Here is a 25,827-nt window from a genome sequence, read left to right on the forward strand (position 1 = left end):
CATTCTAAAAGGGAGGGGAAGACAAACAGGGATGACACAGATGGGGAGGAAGGAGCATGTAGCAGGGAGTTAGAATGATAGCTGGAAGGCTTTGATGAAGTAGTGGGTCTTAAGAGCCGTTTGAAGGATTGCAAAGAGGTGGAGAGTCTGATGGGGAGAGGGAGAGCGTTCCAGAGGTGGGGAGCAGTGCAGGCAAAATCTTGGGAGGCGGGAGTGGGAATAGAGCGGGTACTAATTACCCGGGTCCGTGCTTGTAGGTACACACTTCACATTTCTCCTTCATCCACTAGGGGACACTGGAGTTCAAGACAGTGGGGTATAGACGGTGGTAGAGCAGAGCCTGGCACTTTAAATAATCTAGAAGTGTGGCTGGCTCCTCCCCCTCTATGCCCCATCAGCCCCAGTTTTTAGAATGTGCCCGAGAGAGCCGGTCGCACATCAGGCTGTCTCCAGCCTTTCTCATATATATTTTTAGTTATTAGACAAGCACTGAGGACAGGCAGGCTGCTTACTGTGGCAGTCTGCCTGCTACGTGGGAGCCGCCGGGAAGGGCACCACACGGCTACTGCAGCCTGTGTCCGGTGACCCTAAGGAGGGGGCACACATAATGGAGTCATCTGACCCTGCGAGGACCCGCCACTGCTAACGCCGGCATGTGTCCGGGTTCCACGCCGCCCCCTCAGCCCAGCATCCCGGCCGCAGCAGTCCGTAAGTATGACCACTGCTCCTGATTAGCAGGAGCAGTGGACGTTAGCTGGGCTCAGTGACATGCCGCTAGCGGTCACTGTTAAGCCCGCCATTTCAGCGGTGCCATTTGTAAAGCGTCTGTGGCTCAGCGTTAAGGCGGGCTCTCCCCCTCAGTGCTCTGCACTGCAGCGAGGTCAAGCGCTGACAGGCCGCAGTCCGGGTCCTCCTCCCCAGAGGGGAGCAGGAGGGGGTAGCTGCGGTAGGCGCGCCACTAGCAGGAGCTTCCCTGTACTGCGCCGGGGCTTGTAATGTAGAAGCTCCGGCGACGGCATGGTCAGGGGCACGTGGACACCGCTTCAGTGCATGCACCGCGCACCCTAACAGAGCCGTTCAGCGGCTGTCTGTAATCACCGCGCCAGTGCTTAAAAGAACACCGGCGCCGGGTTGATCTCCCGCGCGCCCGTTAGACGCCGCTACAGTGCGCCTGTCTACCTGCAATGTCCCTCCTCTTGTTACAGGAGGAGACGCTGCACCGCGGATTATAGAACCACAGCTTGCGAGTCAGGTCTCTGATTAGGGGAGTGGTGCGATGATAGCGGGAGAGTCTCTGTTGCACCGTGCACCCTCTTGCCCTGTATTCCCCAGTACAGTCTATGTGCCCCAGGCAGCAAGTGCAAAGAATCATCTTAAGCACTGCGTGGAGGCCCGACATTCTCCATAACAGGAGCGCTGCGTCTGCCTTTTCAAAGGGCGAGCTAGTATAGGCAGCTGAGGCACAGTCAAAGTTACAGACCTGCTGGACATAGAGCGGCGTGGTTCTGCTATCATTGTTCTATAACAGATAATGGTTGACATGACTGCCTTTCAGCGCTGACGTTGTAGGCTCAGATCCCTCCGCAGCCCTTTGCTGTGTGGAGTTTGTGTGTACTCCCTGTGCTTGCAGCACTACCTGAGGTTTCATAGTGTAGTGGTTATCACATCTGGATTACAGACAGCAGGTCCTGGGTTCAGTCCCCAGTGAAACCACCAAATAGCTATTAGCAGCTCTCATCTAAACTCAGGAGGAGACGCTGCATCCCGCAGCTCCTGGCGGGGCTGAGCAGGCTTCCCTATTGGCTAGTCTATAGCGTAGGGCTAATAGCCTTAACGTTATACCAAATGCAGCTCCCCAATGTAGCGATGTATGACCGGCACGCCCTGCCATAGCAGCCTACGACCGCCTGGGAATACCGGGAACTGTAGGCCTAGAACAACATCAGTGCTCCCATGAACCCTCTCCGGTCTAGCAGGAGAGAGGTTCAGTTAATGAGGGGTTTTGCGTTAGGAGCCTTGAATGCTTCCGCTTTATGCAAAACCAGTCGGGGACAGCACGCTGCTAAAATATCCTGCCCCTACGCAGTAGCAGAATGACGGCCACATGCGGCACATGAGCAGTCTCCCTGAGTGGAGGTAAGCCACGTGTGTGTATGTGTGTACATATATGTGGGTGTATGTATATGTAATACATATATATATATATTTGTATGAGGTACGCGTATCCATATGTGGATATCGCTTCTTAGCCTACCATAAGAGCAGAGGTAGGATCTGTTCTTATCAGTTTTATGTCGGATACCTAGCATATTGAAAGAAGGAGGCTGCGATTGGTTGCTGGCTCTCCTGATGCGCTAGTTGGTACAATAACTCCGCTTTACACTATCTCTCCTTGGGGTTTGAGTTGTGTGTGTGTGTGTGTGTGTGTGTGTGTGTATACATTCATATATATATTTATGTATATGTGTAGGTATGCCTATACTTCCACTATCATTAGGTTTACCTATAATTCCACGCATGCGAAAGCCGCCTGGGCTTACCAGAAGCTGTAGGCTAGTTCCATACATATTATATGGTGCTCTATAAACTAGTCATGTGATGCGGCTTACATAGTGATACTCTTAGGCATTGCTTCCAGTATGGACATGTCCTGGGGCCTTCTTGTATGTCCACAAATGTATATAAAGATACGTACTTACACCCTCCTGGGGTTATAGTTCGGTTTCCGTCAGTCTATATCTACAGCGCCCTGTTCAGAGGACCTATTATTACTTGGTAGCAAACTTATTAGACACCCATTCCTTGTATGAATACTTGGGATGACAAACGCGTTATATGTCTAAGTACAGGTACCCTTCTCAATATCAATTCTGGTACTCCATATTATTGTCGCATATCTCAATAAAATTAGTCTCTAAGGGGCCCTTGTGTACACTTCATATCATGAAGGCCTAGAGCCACCTGCCGATATAAGTAGTGTCAGTTCTATTAATGGGGTTAGCAGCGCTGTGCTGACTGGAGTGTGACACTTCGCACACTCAGAGCGGTATTCCAGTGCCCCCTGCTTCCCTTCTAAGGACAGTAGTTATAGAACATACACAGGCTGGGGTGAATTTTGTCCTTGGGCTCCGTTCATTTCATGGCTCTTAATTATTGCTCATGTTCTTATTTAGAAATATTACTGTCATCTCCTGCACGCAGGTAGTATAGCTTAGGCACTACCTGCAGCAGGGAGTGCTTTAGCGTGGTCTCCTATCCCCTCCACATCCCACGCTGGGAGTCCTTCAGCGCAAACGGTAGGGATGCCTGTCACTGGATGACAGTATAGTGATGGCTGGTTTGCTAGCAGAATGGGAACTAGCCCAATCCCCTTTTATTTTTGAACTATAACACCGCGTTATGAGGTTCTGAGAGGGGCCAGTTATTCAGCTGGTGCACATCCCGGCTAGTAGCGCTGTGCTCACGAGACACAGTCCTGCCAATTGCAGCGCCTGCTATTACCCCCTGTCAGACTTCCCCTTGGAACTGCCTCACCGCATCTATCACAAAGGGTGCCTAGCTTCATCTAAAGTCTGAGCTATCTCATGGTATACTAGCTACCTTGCCTAAATGTATAGTATTAGCCACTGTTCTGGTGCTGTGGCCAGAACTTATGGTTATAGCATACCCTTCACTCAGGGTTAGCTCTTTTTTTGGGTCCCTTCCCCAGGCTTATGCCTCACATTGGCTTACCTTTGAGAGGAGCAGTACTCTTCCCATGCATATATGTGAAAACCATATACTACATTATAGGCTGATCTTAAAACCTTTTTTCATTCTGTGCTCACGTTAGAGGGTATGCATATGTGCATCTATATAGATTTATATCTTCTGTGCTCCATTCGGTGGCTCATACAAGAGGAAGTTAGTGATGCGCGGCTAGTGCGGTGGTATTACTGCCTCACAGCATTGAGGTCGTCTTTTTGATTCTCACTTCAAAAACGGGTTCATCTGGAGATAAAATGGCTCACCTGATAAGGCGAGTACACCAGTAACAGAAGGGTCCCAGGATCGAATGCCTGGGTGGTATTAGATTGGTGGGCATAATACGCACTTCACCATTATACATATTTATGTAAGGACTTACACTAGCGGACCGTTTTAGGGGTATATGTATGGTCTAACACGACTATACAGATACACATCCCTTATGGAACAGGCTCAAGTATAGAGTCCTGTTCTACGACTTTCTTGTCTCCACTAACATTTTGCTAGTTTCCACAGTATTTTATGCTGCACATCTCCAGATGGATGTCCGTGCTGTAGAGCATTGGTCTTGGCCCACTGAAGCTACTCTCTATTCCTAACGTGGCAGGTTGCTGTGTGTTGGTAAAGGTCAGTGACATTCTACATAGCGTCCAGAGGGATTCTGGTCGCTCAAAGGTAAGAGCATACCTCACTGATGCCTAGGAAGAGGCTCATTTTTCATGCAACCTGACATACATAGTGTTATTCTCCCTAATGCACCCTAGCTGCTGTCCTAGCAGCCATCCACTCTTTTAATCAGTTGGCTCTACACTTTAGAGTTTTCCTGGTGTGTGGGTGCATCGTTACAACATTGGATTAGTGACACTATCTACTAGAATCTGTTGGGGTTATGGACCGAAGCGCACCTATGGGCTAGTGCACATCTTTACATAGATGTGTAACAGTCACTATGTTCCACGCAGGGGGCCTGGTTGGGCTTTCTGTTCTATATCTGTTGATATTTGATCACACTGACAGGTACCTGACGGGTACTTTCATGGTTGTCCTAGTGCTCTAGCCTTGCTGACTGGATGCTTCCCTATATTGGTAGCTCTCCCTGGTTGACTGTTGCATTCGTGCTCTTTTACTGGTAGGGTTCGGGCCAGCAGTTGGTACTGACTAGGCACTTCCATCATGTTGGAAGTTGTTTTCTTTTTAGCGGCAGCGTTTCAGTTGCTGTTTTATCCCTGTTTTCAGTATGGGATGTACTGCTGTCTGACCCTCTGAAGGGTCTTGTAGTCTCAATAATCTCTATTTCGACTCAGTCTCAGGCCCAGTGGGATCTCCACTCTTTGGAGACTTCTATGGCCTAACCCTTCCGCTGGTTAACAACTTTGTTGTAGTTGGACCTCAAGGAGGGTTCAGGGCGACTGTTCGGTCTAGTCTTTTGACTCCCTGCATACTCTGTTTGGAGTCTGTGGACAAGTTTAGCTCTGTATATTGATATTGTTATACTTCTGTATATACGATTTATGTCCAGCTGTGCTGGGATTCTGCTGTCTGCACCTGTTGCAGCTTCCTGTATAGCCTCTAGTACGGTTTCTCGAGTTTGTTCTTGTTTACGGCCCTTCTATGGATTCTTGTTGGGGCTCTCGGATGCCAACGGTCCGGTTTGGTCTATTTCAGTTGAGATAACTGGTTCTGACGTTTCTCAACTGTCTTTGTTCTCTCGCCAGCCGTTCTGTTCCTTTTGACTTAACCTGTACGTTATGGAAGTTTCTATGACTGTTTAGCAAGGAGTGGTGTTTGTCTCCTGTGCTCTACGACACTTAATCCTCAGCTTCCGCTGGGCCTATGGTTCTTTGCGGTCCCTGTTTTGGTTTGGCCAAGGGGTCAGCAAGTTCTCCGCGCTTCCCACCCAGGAGGTTGGCTTTGGGACGTCCCCACTGTCTTGAACTCCAGTGTCCCCTAGTGGATGAAGGAGAAAATAGGATTTTGGTACTTACCGATAAATCCCTTTCTCCGATTCCACAGGGGACACTGGACGCCCGCCCAGCGCTGCGTACTTGCTGTTTTGTTTGGTTCCTTCTATGGTTGTGTGACTGCATGGTTTCCCTGCAATGGGTTCCTTTGTTCTCCTTCAGTCGGTCTTGTTCCGTTCTGTGGTCTTTTCCTTTTCCTAATTTTTCTGTTGTCCTCCGTCTCCTCTCGGGCTCAGTTCTTAAACTGGGGCTGATGGGGCATAGAGGGGGAGGAGCCAGTCACACTTCTAGATTATTTAAAGTGCCAGGCTCTGCTCTACCACCGTCTATACCCCACTGTCTTGAACTCCAGTGTCCCCTGTGGAATCGGAGAAAGGGATTTATCGGTAAGTACCAAAATCCTATTTTTTGTCCGATATTGCACCATCGCATCTGATGAATAATAGGAAATCCATAAAACTTGATATTCAGATGCGATCAGTTTTCTTCAGATAAACAATAATGAAAGGTGCGTACACACTCTTCAGATATCTCATGGTAGAACTGTCTTTGTAGGTGTAGCTAACTTTACACAGAACAAAGTAAGCAGACAAGAGTTTCTTAAAAGACATGGAGGTCATTAAAATAAGGTTTGGATTCCTGTGTCAGGCTTTTAAAGGTACAATGATTTTGGCTTCTAAGGTTAATATCTTCTACAGTTGTAGCCAGAAGTATCAGGAGGTATCGTCACAAAGTTCTTGCTAGATGCTTATGACTCTTGGGGATGTTTTCTTTAGCCATTGGCATCTTACCATGGGCAGGCTGGCATCTAAGCTGCAAGACTAAATGCCCAAGCTCTGTGATATCACAATCAATTATCAAAGTTTCCTCGCTTTGATTCAGTCATCGCTAGAGACCAGGAGTTGCCGCACTTGGTGACGACGTCCGAAAATATAAGGAATTGTCAGCTCAAAGCCATAGTGGACAGTACTGACAACCCATTCAAGCCTTAGCAGCTGGAGTGCCCACCTAGGCAGCAGCGTGGCTCAAGGTCTGTGGACTCACAAAGAGAAAACATTGCATATGAAGCAAGAACATGTGGCGGGCAATCCGGCACTGTGCACCGCTAGCATACAAAGAAGCATCTTAAGGTGTTTTTCGACAACCGAACAGTAGTTGCTTTCTAACTGCAAGCAGGGAGGCACAAAGAGCAGACGGATGCTGGTGTCAATGCTAATATGGGAAGAAAACATCTTTGTATTTAAATCTGAGCACCTCTTATTTTGAGTTGGTATCATACGGACACTTTTCAATCTAGAACGGCACCAGCGCTCCCATAGTGACAGGTTAAAGTGAACGGGGTACACTGCTCCCCTGTCATACAGGAACAATTATTTTCCTAAGATACACAAAATGTTATCTAGGAATGCTAGCTGACCTTTATCAACAGAGCAAAGTATCCTCCTAACAATGTCTTCCTTCCAAATTAAAACTGACAGCACTTTACAGAATTGTAGAAATTCACCCAATAACTACTCACATGTGTCATTCAAACCATAATGTTCAATTCAATTTTGGACAGGTCATGAGAATCATAGACAACGTTCGACCAGATCGACAGACTGTTATGTTCTCTGCCACGTTCCCGAGAGCCATGGAAGCTTTAGCACGGAGAATATTGAACAAGCCCATAGAGGTCCAAGTTGGAGGCAGAAGTGTTGTGTGTTCTGACGTGGAACAACATGTGGTGAGGAATCTGAGATTGCAATGCTGAGATCTTTAAGTGTTACAAATATATAATGTGTGTTTTGTACAGATTGAGTCTCCCATATCCAAAATGCTTGGGACCAGGGGTATTTTGGATAACGGAATATTCTGTATTTTGGAATAATTGCATACCATAATGATATATCTTGGGAATAGGACCCAAATATACACACACAATGCATTTATGTGTGTTATACACCTTATACACACAGCCTGCAGGTCATTTTATACAATATTTTCAATAATTTTGTGGCTCAAACTAAGTTTGTGTACAGAAATAAAATTAATTTATGTTTCATATACAACTTATACACAAAGCCTGAAGGTTATTGTATGCAATATTTTTAATTTGTGCCTTAGAAAAAGTTTGTGAACATTGGGCCAGCAAAAATCAAAGGTTTCATTATTTGAGTCATGCCCAAAAAATTCCGTATTTCGGAATATTTGGATATGGGAGACTCAACCTGTATGTGTATGTGAGGCCGATAGCCGACCTGACACTGTTTTTCTCTTTAGATTAAGGGTAACTCTCAAATCCCTCTCAATTAAATTTAAAAACCAGATTATTGACTTGATATATTGTACCCAAGGCCTAGGAAATGTATTGATGTTGCTGTAATTCAGCATGTGCTTCATATTTCCTGGCCACGTCACTGGAAGCTCACACTGGGGGAGTTGTTATAGATCTCTCTCTCTCTCTCTGTCTCTCTCTGTCTCTCTCTCTCTCTCATAGATAGATATCTCTATCTATGTCACATTCAACGTGCCGCTATAGCGCTTACTGCTTCGCCTCTTTACCGAGGCAAAGCACTAAGTATGAGATGTATTAACATCTCATCGGTCGGAGCGGAAGTGTTATAACTTCCCCCTCCGACAATCCCTGCCTGAGTACACAGCGCATCAGCCCCAGCCAGCTCTACTGAGCATGTGCGGATCTTGCAGGTGTCGTGAGATCCCGCGTGCAGCCCCTGCAGCAGGGACAGCGATGTCCCAGCTGTGGGGATAGGGCATCGCCAGGCTGTAGCTGTTGATGGCAACTGCTACAGCGGGCGGAACAGTCAGGCGAACTGACCGTTCATACATAGCCCAGGCTATCGGCACATAGCGCCCCTGTTATTTACCGCCCGGCCCCCCACTCATACATGGGGGAGAAGCGGTACCAGCACTCATAACGTGTGCTGATGGCGCTTCATACATCTCCCCCACCGCCTGTCCTGCTGGGAGCACACATTGCGATGTCGGTCGTACAGCTTTCCGTGTGTGCACCAGATATGTCTGTGAACTACGTCGATCACCAACATATCAGGTCGGCCATGCAGGACAGCCGATGGCAATCCTACCTAGCAAATATGTTGACACATCTACCGTTGTGTACGGGCGACACGCTGACCACCCGTACACTGGCTGCGGGGATCGCCGACTCTGACATCACAACCGGGTGAGCAAATTTAAATGACCCCCCTCCCCCCCCCCCCAAATTGTGAAGTCTGGCCAGGCATATGGAGCAGACGATTGAGAAGTGGGTATACCAAATGGGCTGAGTGGCTTTAGGGAGCCATGTAAGATTAGGCTGTTGGCGCCTGGTGCTATATTGTCACCTGTACACATGGCAGCCTCTACAATAATGGCTGGTTCTATATATACAGTTACTGGCAGTTAAGCTGTTTAAGTATTGCAATGAATGATTTGTCTTTATTTTAGATAGTAATAGAGGAAGAAAAGAAGTTTCTTAAATTGCTGGAGCTTTTGGGACATTATCAAGAGTCGGGGTCAGTCATTATATTTGTTGACAAACAAGAGCATGCAGATGGCTTACTGAAGGACCTAATGAGGGCATCGTATCCCTGCCTATCACTTCATGGAGGTACAGCTTACGCTTACTACTGCAATATTCTTATGACTGTGTGGAGAACAATTCATATGTGACGCTGATTTTTTCTCTATTGTTTATAAGGCGCCGTAAGGCTTCCGTAGCACCATACAAGGAGATAAAACGACAGGAAACACACGTGCAGACTATTACAGACAGTATATAAAGTTGCATGGATGCATAATGGCAGTTAGCATAATTATGTAGAGCAGACAAACGCGACGGTGTCCTACGCATACAAGCTTACACTCTACAGGTAGTGTTCCTTCTAGCACCTGTCACAACCCATGTAGTTCCTTTTTTCTGCCTGAGGTTTTGCTCTCTGCTCTCGTGCTTCTAGCACACTCTGCTCTGTATCTCAGCAGTTTGTTGCATCAGCTGAGTGTGCTAGAAGCACCAGAGCAGAGAGCGACACCTCAGGCAGGAAAGCAGGAGCTGTACGGGTTGTGACTGGTGCAGGGTGCTAAAATGAACACTATATAGGGGATAAGAGTACAAGAGTTAGGAAAAAGGGATGATAAACTATAAAAAAAAAAATTATAAAATGGTTTTAATGTGGTAGGAGTGGCCCGGGAGAAACAGAATGCAGGGAGTAGGTGAGGCAGTAATCATTAGAATGTAGAGGGCAGGATGGACAGTGAGAAAATTGGACTGGAGATGTAGGGAGAGGAGTGCTGAGGTTTAGAACTTTGTAGTTGAGAGAGGAGTTTGTATTTAATTCTGAGTGGTATTGGGAGCCAGTGGATTGACTGGCAGAGATGGGCAGCAGGGGTAGAGTGACGAGAGAGGAAAAAGGCAGGCAGCAGAGTAACTGGATGGTATATAATGTGGCTCCTGCTGTTACATTTTGCAGTTTCTTGTTTCTAAGATGAATAGGTCAGGTTTGTTGTGGGTTTTCTGCAGTGGAACCTTCTTAACAATCCCAGTAATCCACCATCTGATGCCTCAAGCCAGGGACTGGCTGGCTAACCCAGGTACAGTAGTCTGCCGGCACCAGGAGCAGAACTGGTTGTGGAGATTTTCAAATAGCACGCCTTTGTGTATGCGGTCACTGCGTCCATGTAGGAAGCACAAGAGCTAGGAACTCTGCGCAGTCTCTGTCCCACAGCAGCTTCCCCACAAATGGAGGAAATGGCATGCAGAAGCAGGGTGATGCCTGAGCTTAATCCCAAACAGCTAAAGGACACCTGTGATGCAAGTCCCGAATTTAGGAGACTTTTTCTATGCATTAATATGGAACGTTGTGACAAGTGTATTTCCTTCAGTACTCTTGAAGGACCTATTCTGAATAAGGGCAGCAAGTCACAGCATTGTGAGACCTCTGCTGCTTGTGATGGAAGTGTTTCTGTTTTGTAAGGCACACAATTCCCAGGTGAAGGAGAAAATCAGCCTCTAGAACAATTTAATGACCTTATTGCATGGATGAAGGGTGCCTTCGTCACTAACGATCGTTATTAGCCATGGTGTGTAGAACAAGAAGATGTTCTCATTTAGAAAAGTCAGTCGTTAAGACTAGAACACACACATCCATATGATGATGAAGAGGTACTGAGATGGAGTTAAGTTCCTAAAGTCGATACTGTACGGGACAGCTAGAAATACAATTCCCCTTGGAGATGATGGTTCTCTCCCCATGGATAGAAAAAAGAACCCCCAGTAGTGCAGGATGATAGAGATTACAACCTGGGTTCCATCTGAGCCTACATACTTGTTATGCTGATATTCATCTGATGTTTATAAATAGGGTGAATATGCTGCATTTGACACTAGGGGCCGGATTCAATTAGAGGCGTGAAGTGCCGTTTGGAGAAAAAGTTCTGCGGATTTGGACTTTCAGCCTGTTTTCAAAGTATCTCCATATTCAATTCCAGGACGATTTCGCCTAAGCGGAAAGTCAATGCGTTGTAACAAATTCTATGTGTCTATAAACACACTTGGGATAGGCATAAGAATATCCTGGAGAGACATAAGGAGCAAATAGGGTTGAAGTCGCCAAAAGGATAAACGAAAAGGGGCAGACTAGATGGGCCAAGTGGTTCTTATCTGCCGACAAATCCTATGTGTCTAATAGGCGGAAAAGTATCTCCTATGAATAGCAGGTGAAAAAAAGTGCAAAATCGTTATTTGGGGGTGCAAACGTGGGGAGATGACTCCAGAACCCTTGGGACAGCCACCCAATTGACAAATCGGCACAACAAAAAAACACCCCAAAAAAGTACTTTCGTTTTGGGGGCGAAAAAGTAAAATGTGGGGGGACAAGCATAAAAATTAGCGAAATAGGCTTCTTGGGGGTATGCAAGGATGGGTCCGGTGTTTTTAGGATTGCAGGTGCATGCAACAGGGCGTTTTTTTACATTTTTTTAAAAGTTCACAAAAGACAAAAATAAGCTAGCACCCATTTTCAAGTACCCCAAATTTGACTGGACTACTTATTTCCACACAAAAATACAGCTTTATGCCATTTTACACCACTTTTACAAAGACGCTAATAAAAAGCAATTTAAACTACTTAAGTACCTCAAACACTTTTATTATGGCTAGTAGTGCACATCTACATTGCTTCCTTATGTTGGTTCATCTTTTTTTGGGGGGTACCAACTGATTTCCCCACTTCTGACAGTACTTTCCGCCTGTTCCGCGTTCGCCGGTTTCCGTTTTCGCCTGTTTTGGAATTTAATAGGGCGAAAAGCGGGTACGCGCAGGAAAAGTTTTTGCCTCTGAAACAGGCAAAGGAGGCGGAAAGTCGGACAGGCGAAGCGTTTCCGATTTTTCGCATACAATTGAATACGGGCCTAAATTGTTAAACATATTGCACGGTAAGATTTTATTATATTTTTGGGGATGAAGAGATCTACATTGCCTCATCCTGAGTGAATGTCAAAAATCTTTACGGGCCTGATGCTAGTTTTTATCTGGTGAAGATATTTGCATAGGAATCTGTTTGTGTTGGTATATTGTCACTGTTTTTTATCCTATGGTTGTTCTCTTCCATCAAGATCACTTTTGTGTCTTTGAGGCACTGAGAAATATAAAGGGGCACTTTATCTAATCAGGAGGGACATTGTTCTCTCTCTCTCTCCTGTTAGGAGATACAGTATAAGACACCTTGTCTTCCATTTTCATCTCACTTTGTTATTATAGTATACACCATGTTTTTGTAGCTTTGTTTCCATCTAATGTTTATGGTGACACCTACGGGCCATAACAATTTTGGAATCACTGAAGATCACAAGTAATTCTTCTAATTGGGACTGTATGTGTGCGCCAGTTATTGCAGTGTATATGTATATTACTCACTCACTCAGGGTCTATAGCGCTAATATTATGGGGTAATACATTCCACATGGAGGGGAAGGTGAACGGGGGGAAAGCTTGTAATTATACAAAATGGAATTGAATTTGCATGTGAAGCTGCGTGGGCACCATTTCATCTTTGGCAAGATCTGATATCAACGGTAGTGGCCAGAAGACAAGTCACTTCTAGCACCAGTAGGGGGCAGAATTACACAGTATGCACATATATGGTCGCTTTCCATCACAGATGGGGATACCAGCTACAGTTCCATCATTACCCAGAAAGAATTGTCTTTGTACAATCCAGGACTCCATCAGACTTACCGGAACGGGAAGCTACAAGCTTTAGTCAAAGCCAGTGCAGAGTGCTTCCTTGTTGAAAAGACCTCCAGAACTTTTTGCACTATCCTGGACCTGAGGCAACTCTACAAGTAACTGTGTCAGAGGAGATTTGTCTGAGGGTTCTTGTAACCTCTAGTACAGATTCTTAAGGGGGGGATAGCTGTAAGGAGAGTGCCGTAATTGTTAGGAATGTTTCCCCCCACTATAGGAGTAGTTTCCTGGGTAAGATGGCATATTTGCAATCTTCATTTAAAATTTTACTCTGTGGGATCACAAATAGACACTTCTGTATATTCTTTGATTATTATTCCAGTACTATTTGTACACTAGTTTTGTGTTTCTAATGCACTTTAATGTTTTGTAGGCATTGATCAATACGACAGGGACAGCATCATCAGTGACTTTAAAAATGGCGTGTGCAAATTGCTGGTGGCCACCTCCGTGGCAGCTCGCGGGTTGGATGTGAAGTACTTAATCTTGGTTATTAATTATTCATGTCCAAATCACTATGAGGATTACGTGCACAGAGCGGGACGGACAGGCAGAGCTGGTAACAAGGTGAGAAAGTGCCGGCATGAATTCTGACTGTCAGTAGCTGCTACGTGCCTGCCGCTAGAAGATTGTCCAGAGTTTTATTTCTTGAACTAAAATTACTTATTGTTGAATGGAGGAGTTGGTTTTACATAAAGTAAACTTCACCGCAGGTAATGGTAAGCCTACTTACCTTGTCACGGTGTGCATCACAATATCTTGTGCCAAGTTTAGGATTTGGCCCCAGTGCCTTAAATACCTGCGCACTGCACTGATTTCTGTATTCAGTGATTTCAACACCTGCTGCTTGGTCCCTCAATACTGATCTCTATCAGATAATTAAGCTGGGTGCACATTAGACGACCGGCAAATCTTGCCGATGTTCGGGGCAATTTACCTTTGTCCCGGACCATACAAGATTGCCGGCACACATTGGCAGATTTAATGAACGACTGAACCTGCGTCAGATCTGCATATACGATGGACGAGAGTGCGCAATAGTGCGTACACGCTAGACGATGTGGATGATTTGACGTTCCAACCCAGCCGGAAATTGGCAAATTGTCCAATATGTCGTTTAATGTGTAATCCGGGCAATCCAGTGTAGCCCAGGAACAGCGATAAGGAATGCTGAGGAGGAGGGCAGTGCACAAGTGCCAGCTTTGAATTTGGGGGCTTTGGGAAGGGGGTGGGGGGATTGACAGATTTTTTTAGGCGTTCGAGCATATGTACATGTGTTTTAATGGCTTGGGAAAAACCACCAATTATGACTACAATTTTGGGCTTGGGTGACTAAGAGAAGGAAACCCTTCCATTTACTGTAAACCTCAGAGTAAACCCTTTATCAGCTGCTTGCTGTCATATTGGGCTACTGTGCCTTATTGAACACCCTTTATTTTTCTCTAGGGCTTTGCCTTTACATTCATCACAGAGGATCAAGCTCGCTATGCCGGAGACATCATTAAAGCATTGGAGCTTTCGGGCACTGCCGTCCCTCCTGAGTTGGAGAAACTGTGGTCTGAGTTTAAGGACCAGCAAAAAGCTGTAAGATTATATATATATATATATATATATATATATATATTTATATATTTTTTTTTAAACATTTTTTTTTATTATTGTCTTAAGGTGTGTAATGTTTTAATGTGATTTATGAAAATTTTCCATTCCAAAAGACATATAGGGTAGTGGGACTGAAGTTAATGTGCAGTCCTGTATAACACCAAAACAAGCACTCTGTAGTTCCCGTATCTGACTCACTACATTTACCAAGAGGCTAATTTCATGGTTGGTTGGTTTCCGTTTATGGGCCGTATTCATTTAGTTTCACGTACGCGATAAAGTTTCGCCTGCCGGATTTTTCGCCTACATCACGTATTTTAGCTGCGGAAACTTATCGGACACGTACCCGTGATTCGCCCTATCCAATTCCAAAAATCGCAAAAACTGGGACACGCGAAGTCAGAACAGGCGAAAATTGGGGGAATGCAGCCAGAACCCCTCAAAAAGATGCAGAAACATTGGGGGTCAATGTAATAGTGCCCAATTAGCACTAATAACACTGTTTGGGGTACTTAAGCTCACACAATTGCCTCTAATTAGCGTCTTTGCACAAGTGGTGAAGAATAGCATTAAGCCGTTTTGTTATGTTTTTTTTAGAGAAAATTTGGGGTACATGAAAATGGGTGCAAGCATATTTAAAAGTCACTAAAGTGAAGTTATAAGAAACGTAAAAATCGCACCTTCAGCAAACACCTGCAATCACAAAAACACCTCACCCATACTTGCAGACCTCCAAAAAAGTCTGTTTCGCTAGTTTTTAAGTTTGTACCCCCACTTTGCACTTTTTCGCCTCCATTTTCAAAGTGCTTTTTTGGGGTGTTCCTCACGTGTTTTTTTTTTACACAGTTATCCTTTTGGGGAGCTGTCCCAAGGGTGCTGAGTGGTTTCCCCACCTTTGCACCCCAAAATAGCTATTTTTCACTTTTTTTTTCTCCACCTATTCAGAGACTAATCTTTTTCGCCTATTACATTGCGTTGGGTTTCCAAATACGCCAAAAGTGTTTGCAATTGAATACGGAGAAGCTTCCGCCTGGCAAAGTCGCAATCGGCAATACTTTTCTGCGGATCTCGGCTTTTCGCTTTGAATTGAAGATGGCCCTATGTTTAAAAAGAAAATAAAAATTCCTGTTTGGTCAGTGCGAACATTTTCTTATTAATCAGTCAGCTCATTAATGCAAATATTGGCATTGGGGATATGCACACACTGGTTTGGTGAATGATGCAAGGCTGCTTCCACCCATACTTAGTACATTGTAACTTGTAGGATACTAACCTAGTACAACTGTGCTAACAAGCAACTGCCCAAAAATCACAGCGAGGATGATTGCTGCAGTGCAAGATAACCTTTCAGTCTTATTAAAGCTGGGCTTGTTGGGGAATCTGGTTGGAAGTTGATGGCCATCTTGTGTGCACATCTTCGACAACAGGTCCACGTTTTCCTGGATGAACAAAGGTTCTTGTCCAACTTCTCCATCTCTGTATGTGGCCAGATAGAAGTGCATTCTAAATATTGCTTTAAAAGCTTAAATGTTTATGGTGAGATTTATAATTTATATTGCACGTAACGATTTTGATATAAACATATATTTTAATTTATCAATGTTACTATAATCATTCAGAGCGTCCACACAGAGTACAATTACGTGTCTTAACGCGTTTTTGCCAAAGCGTAGTCTTGTCAGTGTCTGAACTGAAAATGGTAGGATTATTAGGAAAGTGTATCAGCAAGCACTTTATCATTGCTGGAGCGTCTTAAAATATTTTACCACGCAAATGGCATTTGTTTACATTTTCAGTTATTTTATGCTACTTTTATATCTTTTAGGAAGGAAAAATCATTAAGAAGACCAGTGGGTTCTCCGGTAAAGGGTTTAAGTTTGATGAAACGGAGCAGGCATTGGCAAATGAGCGTAAAAAGCTGCAGAAAGCCGCGCTTGGCCTCCAGGATTCAGATGACGAAGACACCGCTCTCGATGTGAGTATTCTGTAAATAAGGGATATGGTTGGCTCAAGATCCTAAACCATTTCTTTAAGGCCACAGTGTCTATTTTAATTTTTTTTTTGTTAGCGTTGCCATTAGTCGGCAAACGCAGATTTTCCTAAATGCGGGCAGTTAGTGGTATGAAGTCATTATGTTGATATTCAGGATATCAAGACACACACACACGTACAGCTAACCTTATGCAATTGAAGTATTGCCTCCTATAGAGTGTGATGCCTGGGAATGTGTGCATGCAATATGTATTTCTTTATTCCATGAACGGTTCTGGGGGCTGCGCTGACTCTTCTCTGCAATTACAGATTGATGAGCAGATCGAGAGCATGTTCAATTCTAAGAAGAGAGTGAAGGACATGGCTGGGCCTGGTGTACCCGGGGGAGCAGCGGGAGCTGCCGGAGCTGCAGGTGGTACCGGAGGAGCGGCCTCTGTCACTAATGCTCCCCCACCAACTGCTGGAAATGCAGAGAAGCTGGAGATGGCTAAACGCTTGGCCAAGAAGCTCAGCGTGAACAAAAACCTAGGTGCCGAAGCACAGGTGTGTGTCGCTTATTTACTGATATGTAAATCTAATGCAAGGAAAATTCGGCATGGTCTCCACAACATGCCTTAATGCTACATTTTATATGTATTTAATGTGTACTAATGCAATGGTTCAGATGGATCTTTACGAGCAGTATTTTGTGTAAATTGATTTTCACTTGCTTGACTGGTTCCACTTTTGGAGTGCTGGCAGGCGGTTTATTTTCCTGAAACTCCTTATTAAGTTGGTGATGATGGGTGGTATGTATGAAGCCTTGGGGAGATATAAAGTGGAATAGTTGCCCAAAGCAAACCATTGTCATTCATAGACTGTACTAGATAAATGACATGATGAATGAAATGATTGGTTACTCAAGTATTTCCTTTGACCAGTCACTGTTAAGAACACTGCTTGGCAAGTTAATTAAGAGGGGAGTGCCAGGGGCTGTGTTGGAGGATAATGAGAAGGGGAGGGCCAGTGGCTGTGTTGGATGATAATGAGAAGGGAAGGGCCAGGGGCTGTGTTTGAGGATAATGAGAAGGGGAAGACCAGTGGCTATGTTGGAGGATAATGAGAAGGGGAGGGCCAGGGGCTGTGTTGGAGGATAATGAGAAGGGTGGTGGCCGGTGGCTGTGTTGGAGGATAATGAGAAGGGGAGGGCCAGTGGCTGTGTTGGAGGATAATGAGAAGGGGAGGGCCAGGGGCTGTGTTGGAGGATAATAAGAAGGGGAGGGCCGGTGGCAGTGTTGGAGGATAATAAGAAGGGGAGGGCCGGTGGCTGTGTTGGAGGATAATGAGAAGGGGGTGGCCGGTGGCTGTGTTGGAGGATAATGAGAAGGGGACGGCCGGTGGCTGTGTTGGAGGATAATGAGAAGGGGACGGCCGGTGGCTGTGTTGGAGGATAATGAGAAGGGTGGTGGCCGGTGGCTGTGTTGGAGGATAATGAGAAGGGGGTGGCCGGTGGCTGTGTTGGAGGATAATGAGAAGAGGACGGCCGGTGGCTGTGTTGGAGGATAATGAGAAGGGTGGTGACCAGTGGCTATGTTGGAGGATAATGAGAAGGGGAAGGGCCAGGGGCTGTGTTGGAGGATAATGAGAAGGGGGTGGCCAGTGGCTGTGTTGGAGGATAATGAGAAGGGGAGGGCCGGTGGCAGTGTTGGAGGATAATGAGAAGGGGAAGGCCAGTGGCAGTGTTGGAGGATAATGATAATGAGAAGGGGGTGGCCAGTGGCAGTGTTGGAGGATAATGAGAAGGGAAGGCCAGTGGCAGTGTTGGAGGATAATGAAAAGGGGATGGCCAGTGGCTGTGTTGGAGGATAATGAGAAGGGGAAGGCCAGTGGCAGTGTTGGAGGATAATGAGAAGGGGAAGGCCGGTGGCAGTTTTGGAGGATAATGATAATGAGAAGGGGGTGGCCAGTGGCAGTGTTGGAGGATAATGAGAAGGGAAGGCCAGTGGCAGTGTTGGAGGATAATGAGAAGGGGATGGCCAGTGGCTGTGTTGGAGGATAATGATAAGGGGAAGGCCAGTGGCAGTGTTGGAGGATAATGAGAAGGGGGTGGCCGGTGGCAGTGTTGGAGGATAATGAGAAGGGCCGGTGGCTGTGTTGGAGGATAATGAGAAGGGGAAGGGCCAGTGGCAGTGTTGGAGGATAATGATAATGAGAAGGGGAAGGCCAGTGGCAGTGTTGGAGGATAATGAGAAGGGGAAGGCCGGTGGCAGTGTTGGAGGATAATGAGAAGGGAAGGGCCGGTGGCAGTGTTGGAGGATAATGAGAAGGGAAGGGCCGGTGGCTGTGTTGGAGGATAATGAGAAGGGGAAGGGCCGGTGGCTGTGTTGGAGGATAATGATAATGAGAAGGGGGTGGCCGGTGGCTGTGTTGGAGGATAATGAGAAGGGGGTGGCCGGTGGCTGTGTTGGAGGATAATGAGAAGGGGAGGGCCAGTGGCAGTGTTGGAGGATAATGAGAAGGGGAAGGGCCGGTGGCTGTGTTGGAGGATAATGAGAAGGGGAAGGGCCGGTGGCTGTGTTGGAGGATAATGAGAAGGGGAAGGGCCGGTGGCTGTGTTGGAGGATAATGAGAAGGGGAAGGGCCGGTGGCTGTGTTGGAGGATAATGAGAAGGGGAAGGGCCGGTGGCTGTGTTGGAGGATAATGAGAAGGGGACGGCCAGTGGCTGTGTTGGAGGATAATGAGAAGGGGAAGGGCCGGTGGCTGTGTTGGAGGATAATGAGAAGGGGGTGGCCGGTGGCTGTGTTGGAGGATAATGATAATGAGAAGGGGGTGGCCGGTGGCTGTGTTGGAGGATAATGAGAAGGGGAGGGCCAGTGGCTGTGTTGGAGGTTAATGAGAAGGAGAATACTCCTGGCAGTGGATAATGAAGAGGGTAGTGGCAGTGTTGGAGGATAACGAGAAGGGGAATAACAGTAGCAGTGTTGGAGACTGAGAAGCTGACCCTGGCGGTGTTGTGGATTAATGAGAAGGGTAACGCCAGTGTCAGAGGTTAATGAGAAGGGAATGGCACTGGTAGAGATTGAGAAGTGGAGGACACAGGTAATGTTAAGCTTAGTGCATGAAATTGTATAGAATCTTCTGATCTACCTCCCAGGCAGTCTGAGTGATTTGATTCCTTATGTTTAAGGTCTCCAAACTCTGTCCTAAAAGCTGTGCTCAACTATGGATTTCTCAAAAACCTGAACTGTTGAGGTGCCTTGGGGCCCGTGTTTGGAAACCTCTTATATTTCTATCACATGCTTGGAGATTTTTATATTTTGTGCTATGTAGATTTTTTTTTTTCTTCTACATTTTTATTGCTGTTTGTGGAAGAATGTGAGTAAATGATGTCTTCATTTATTCTGAGATTGTCTTTCTGCTCCATCAGGATGTAATGCAGCAGGCTACTCATGCTGTCCTCAGGGGAGGCACAATATTGGCCCCCACAGTATCTGCAAAAACTATCGCAGAGCAGTTGGCAGAGAAGATTAATGCTAAACTCAACTACGTCCCGGTTGAGAAACTGGAGGAGGAAAAGCAGGATGCAGGAACTAACGAGTCCTTCAAGAGATATGAAGAGGAGTTGGAGATCAATGACTTCCCTCAGGTATGCTCAATAAACCCAGATGTAGATAATAGACCATCGATGGAAAGTAGTGTAGATTACCATTTGGGCGCATAGGGACTTTAGTCTACCATACTGCTGAGATTGGCATGGTTGCTGACCGGTAAAAAACTGGGAGCATATGTGTCCATACCAGATATAGATGTGTCCTCATACACCTAGCCTTAATATTACATGTGGTGCGAAACACCTGGCATGAGATGGCTGCACCAAGCGTTGTAGCTTAGTGACTCTTTTTTTTTTTTTTTTTTTTTTTTTTAATTTGCATCTTATTGGCACTACAGACGCACAGCGAAACACCCACTCAGTCTGTACCAGAGACGTCAGGCTGCGATTTTAGCTGTGCAGGAATTAGTTTAAAAAAAAAAATTAACAAATTGTCAGATAAAGCGCGACAGAACCTTGGCGTTAATATAAAAAAGCTGCGGCTGCTGCATCGTAGCACGTTGCATGCAGATTCAGACTCTTTAGCCCACAGATGTACAAGTGTCACATATCAAATTAATCAGAGCAGTCTCGTTAAGCTCTCTTGTCGCATCACATTGCATGTTTGTGTGAAAAACACACTCGGCGCAAACGGAGCCGCACGGAGCCTAGCGCGCCCAGAAGAGCTGTTTGGAGTGACTGCAGTAATAGGGATACAGCTGTATGCATAGTAATTTGCTCGGCAGAGACTTGACTCCCTACTCTGCTAGCAAGATATCATCTCAAACAGTGATCATTCATGCATGGCCGGATGTTCCATGTTTGGGCATATTTGCTGTGACTTAGCCATCAGAAGACTGCATTGTTCTGCTGTCATATTGGACATCAGCTGATTTCCAATCTGCTATAGATGGGCGATCATCTTGTGTACAAACATGCTGTGATTTGTGGCCCATTGGACCAACCATAGTGAAGTGTGTGTGTTTGCATGTTTTAATCTGGTTAAACATGCAAAGATTGGTTAACTATAGCGATCATTGTCTCCAAATCATGAGTTTTAGCTCCTACTTTGGTGTTAGATCAATTTAAATTAATTTGATAACTTAGCATTTTGGTAACCCTGATGTCTTTAAGTTTGTGTTGGTGAGAAGCACAAAGGGCTTGTAAAAGGTGTAGAGGGGTAAGGAATAGTCTCATCTGGTCCTTTATACCAGGATGCTGTCCATAAAAGGTCTTTTCACAGGAGAGACAGAGACTAACAAACAAAAAGCTGTCCCTATGGCATTTCCCAGTGAGCTGGGCCAGTCTAGCACCATAGACCAGTGCTATGAGTGAGGTCTGTAGAGATGGCTCTGATGATGGTGTAGCTTACTTGAGAATTGGCACAGTTTGGTTTGCACACTGAACCCAGGAGATGGCTCACGGTAAAGGTTGGCACTCAACAGTTTAGTTTATGCCCCCTCCTGAGAGTCTGTTGGAGAAGAGATCAGCCCCTCCACAAGCCCTGGCTGTATTTAGCCCACCACTACAATATTTATAACTTACTTTACTATATTTCAGACTGCAAGGTGGAAAGTAACCTCGAAAGAAGCGCTCCAGAGGATCAGTGAATATTCTGAGGCTGCTATTACCATTAGGGGAACATATTTCCCACCTGGCAAAGACCCTAAGGAAGGAGAGAGAAAGATTTATTTGGCCATTGAAAGTAAGTATACTCTGTCATTTGTTTCCGCAGAAGCCCTCTAAACTTACTTCGAATGCCAAGTGTTGGAGCACAGTTGGCCTTTTACCTACACATTACAGGCATTTACCAGCCATCTTGTATGGTTTGTTTTTTATATATATATATGTGTGTGTGTGTGTGTGTGTGTGTGTGTGTGTGTGTGTGTGTGTGTGTGTAAAATCTGCGTATTTGGATTTAGGTTAGTCAGTTGCATAAAGGAACGAGAACATCCAGTGGCGGATACTGTAGACGAGTTAAAACTACTAAAATAAGAAGACCCTTGCCAGGAAACCTGGGCACATCATGTACCATTTCTGGTGTGTTTTTTTTTTTTTTTTTCTTAAACAATTTTGCAGAAGTCTCAAATATAAAATCCAAGTTTGTGTTCTCTGTGCCACATAGACAGCTCAAGTGTGGGGCAATGCAGAAGTAAAAGACAAGTGATGAAAAGTAAATATTTCCTTTAATAACTTTGAATATACTTTCTCCTAGGTGCCAGTGAATTAGCTGTGCAGAAAGCAAAGGCAGAGATTACCCGACTTATCAAGGAAGAACTAATCAGACTGGTAAGTATGAGGTGCAGAAATATAGAACAGGAAACGTTAGAACATAAGAGTGGTGTTTTTTTTTTTTTTGTTTTGTGTTTTCTTTTGGGTTGTGTGTGTTTTTTATTATTATGCAGCATAGAATGTTTCAAGTAATGATTTTATACATATAGTTATAAAATAAAGATTATATTTAGAAGCCCTCTTATTGCTTAACTAATGTGCAGGGTTTTGTTGACTCGTGAGCAAAGTTAACAATACTAAAGCGAGAAGTCATTTGGACTAATATAGTTGAAATGTTTGCTCTGTATTTAGGCTTGTTGTGCAGTGGTGCTGTCTCACACCCCCAGCTGTATGCGGTGGTGAATAGACAGAGATAGCTGGTGTGCCTGCATAATACAATATCTTTCACTAACTGTCACAAATTTCCCTCAAATAGCTTATTTCCTGACACTTCTAAGCCAGGGAAATTGTATATAAATTCAGTGGTCCGTTAGAGAAAGCTGCATAGTTATGTTTGGGATCTAAAGACAGTATATATTCTATTCATTATCTACATTGCTTCAGATGGGCTGTGTTCAGATAGACAGTGAGGTGCTGTGAAATTTTTGTTTTATTAATATTTGCACAGTGCAGTATAACTATTGTGGGGGAAATGTAATAGCCTGTGACTTGCAGCCATCTGCGAGATTCCGGAGAGTCTTCCCAATGTTTTAAAGTGGTAATCTTTTAATGGGCAAAATCAGGTTGGTTTTGCCTTTTAAATGATTGCCACTTCAAAACATTGGGAAGACTCTCCGGAATCTCGCAGATGGCTGCAAGTCACAGGCTATTACATTTCCCCCCCTATATCCCTCTATTCACCATTGGATCCCCTGTGTTAAAGGGACTGACAAACAGTATCTGTAAAGCTGGCCATACACTGCGCGATTGTGCTGCAGACCAGTGACAGGGGAGGAGCTGACTGCCTGAATGGTCATCGTTCAGTACCATACACTGAGTGATAGCTGTTCAAACAAGTCACTTGGTCGGCTGGTTTGTATGACTATCATGCAGTGAATGGACAGACCTTTATCCAGCTCTAGTAGTATGCTTTCACTCATATACATTATCCCATCACAATATGCAGGAACACTGAAGCTGTGCATCTGTTATTACTGGGTGCCTTATAGCTTGTAGAACAGTCATACATGCATACATTGCAAATTATAGAACCCAGATCCCTGCTGTCATTAATAGAAAATAAGTTTAAGTACCTATTTGTTTTTGCCATATTACAATATATATACCAGTGGTTCCTCAAGGCATTTGAATGATCCAGGCCTTTAAAGATATCCATGCTTGAGCACAGATGTATTAATTAGTGCTTCATTCATTTTGATGTAACCATCTATGCTCAGCCATTGATATCCTTAAAACATGGACTGTTAAGGTGCCTTGAGGATGGCGCTTGGGGACCACTGGTATTCCCATGCATTCAGATATCAAGTTATTAACACACTGCAGAAAAACGGAAGTGTTACTGTAGTGAATGAGACCTAAACCAGTCGCTATGCAAAGCAAGGTCGTGGACGGCGTGAGGAATCACTGATGTTTATCTGTAGATGTATTTTATTGTATTTTGGGTATGGTTCTCCAAATTAAGGGTAAACTTTTCATTTTGAGTACCAAATCCCAAACATTTTGAAATGAATCCCATTCATGCAAATAATGAATCCCATTCGGGTAAATATAAAATCCTATTCATTTAAATATAAAAGTCACTTTATAATACAATGCTTCAGAATAATATTATAATATTAGATCTGACACCACTCGGTGATCCCCTGATATGAACAAGGGAAGCTATATTATTGCAGTTGGAGCACAAGAATGCTTTTCAGTACAGTCTGCAAAACTAACTTTTACCTTGTTCTTTCTCTTACAGCAAAACTCATACCAACCAACCAACAAAGGACGATACAAAGTGCTCTAAAACTGGGCATATGGCTGGCACGCCTACTCTTGTGGTCTTTTTGTTTCCATCTTGTGTTGTAAATGATGCACTTTTTTTATTTTTTACCTTTTTTTTTTGCCTCCATTTTTAAATTAAATCCGCTAAAATAAAGGGAGGAAATTAAACTTTTTTCTTTTTTTAAAAAAAAAAAAAGATATGTGAATCGGTAGGAAAGTTTTTGTGTAGATTCCAACATCCTAAAATAAAATTGTTTTTAAATTTCACTCTGAAAGTGAAATATTTTTTATTTTTATTTTGTGTGTTTTTATGTCTTTCAATGATAGATGTGGCTTTCTTCACTGAATGTTGTACAGTTAGACTGTTTGTTTTCACTGCGGAAATATATTAGATATCTGAAACGTTTCCATACAAAGTTTAATTTTGCTCTGTATAGTTTGGGTTAGGGTTTTGGTATGTTTGGTTGGGGGGAGTGTATTTGCCTCTAGGATTATTGGGCAGAGGGTCTGTACATTTCCTTTTAATCTGATAAATGTTTGCCTAGTGTTTAGCGATGGTCACTGGATATGATGAGAATAAACACTGTCCATGTGTTCAATACACAGTGGCCATATCTTGTCTGCTTTGGATACCTAGTGCAGGCTCCGCATTGTCACCAGTTGGAGGCAGGGATGCATGCAACCAAAATTAGACTCATTACTGCGCTGTTTAACCCTTTCTAAGCTATGAGCACTGTTTTGGTTTTTTTAACCTGCCCTCAGCACTGTGAATAGCAGCGTTTATTTAATAGGGAGGGAATGTGCTTTATATTTTATATCAGATTTAATAAATTGTTTAAGATGTTTATGGTGATTGCTGGCTATTGCGGATGCACACAGCGGTATGTATGGGAGAACAATACAAGTGCAGTACGCTGTATTACATAAGTCATGCCAGCACAAAGTCAATATACATATACAACTCACCTGGAAGATTGTAAGAAGTCTGTAGCAGGTAAACTGCAAGTCAAGTACCGATGCGTCCACATACATCTAGCCTCCTTGTGCGTTAAACAGCCCTTCTAGTCACGCCATGCTGTGATGCTTCTCTGGAGCGTCTTTTAGTGCGACGTTTTCCCTTTAAAATGTGAATAGGACGCACAAGCAGCTTATGCTGATTAAAATGATATGCAGCATGCCTATGTTCTGTGTGTGACACTGCGGGTGTATCTGCATGCGAGATGCTACGTTACAGTGTAGCATCTCGCATGCACTGACACTGTAACGTAGCATTTTGCATGCTGCAGATACACCCGCAGTGTCACACACACAACCTAGGCATGCTGCATATCATTTTAATCAGCATAAGCTGCTTGTACGTCCTATTTGTATCACTTTGCAAATAAGGCGCACTGTAAGGGAACTTGTCGCATGAAAAGACGCTCAGTGCTACCAAGTCACACGGCGCTCACGCGTTGTGTAATGCGACTTGTAGTGCACGGATGAGAGATGT

At 44.6% G+C, this 25,827-nt stretch overlaps 1 protein-coding gene across 2 annotated transcripts in view; it reads left to right on the forward strand.

Annotated features, from left to right (window-relative positions):
• DDX46 (DEAD-box helicase 46) overlaps positions 1 to 24,631 on the forward strand; it is a 74,917-nt gene extending 50,286 nt beyond the window's left edge. For both annotated transcript variants that reach the window (XM_088475037.1, XM_088475038.1), the window contains 10 exons: positions 7,270 to 7,434; positions 9,156 to 9,318; positions 13,325 to 13,518; positions 14,398 to 14,535; positions 16,379 to 16,528; positions 16,855 to 17,088; positions 19,953 to 20,171; positions 21,675 to 21,819; positions 22,330 to 22,403; positions 24,310 to 24,631. In XM_088475037.1, the coding sequence (XP_088331163.1) occupies positions 7,270 to 7,434; positions 9,156 to 9,318; positions 13,325 to 13,518; positions 14,398 to 14,535; positions 16,379 to 16,528; positions 16,855 to 17,088; positions 19,953 to 20,171; positions 21,675 to 21,819; positions 22,330 to 22,403; positions 24,310 to 24,357 (1,530 nt within the window). In that variant the 3' untranslated portion in view covers positions 24,358 to 24,631. The remainder of the gene's footprint in view (positions 1 to 7,269; positions 7,435 to 9,155; positions 9,319 to 13,324; positions 13,519 to 14,397; positions 14,536 to 16,378; positions 16,529 to 16,854; positions 17,089 to 19,952; positions 20,172 to 21,674; positions 21,820 to 22,329; positions 22,404 to 24,309) is intronic.
• The last annotated feature ends 1,196 nt before the right edge of the window (positions 24,632 to 25,827 follow it).

Source organism: Taudactylus pleione, unplaced genomic scaffold (genome assembly GCF_031769625.1).
Source record: "Taudactylus pleione unplaced genomic scaffold, aTauple2 ptg000161l, whole genome shotgun sequence".
NCBI classification, from domain to species: domain Eukaryota; kingdom Metazoa; phylum Chordata; class Amphibia; order Anura; family Myobatrachidae; genus Taudactylus; species Taudactylus pleione.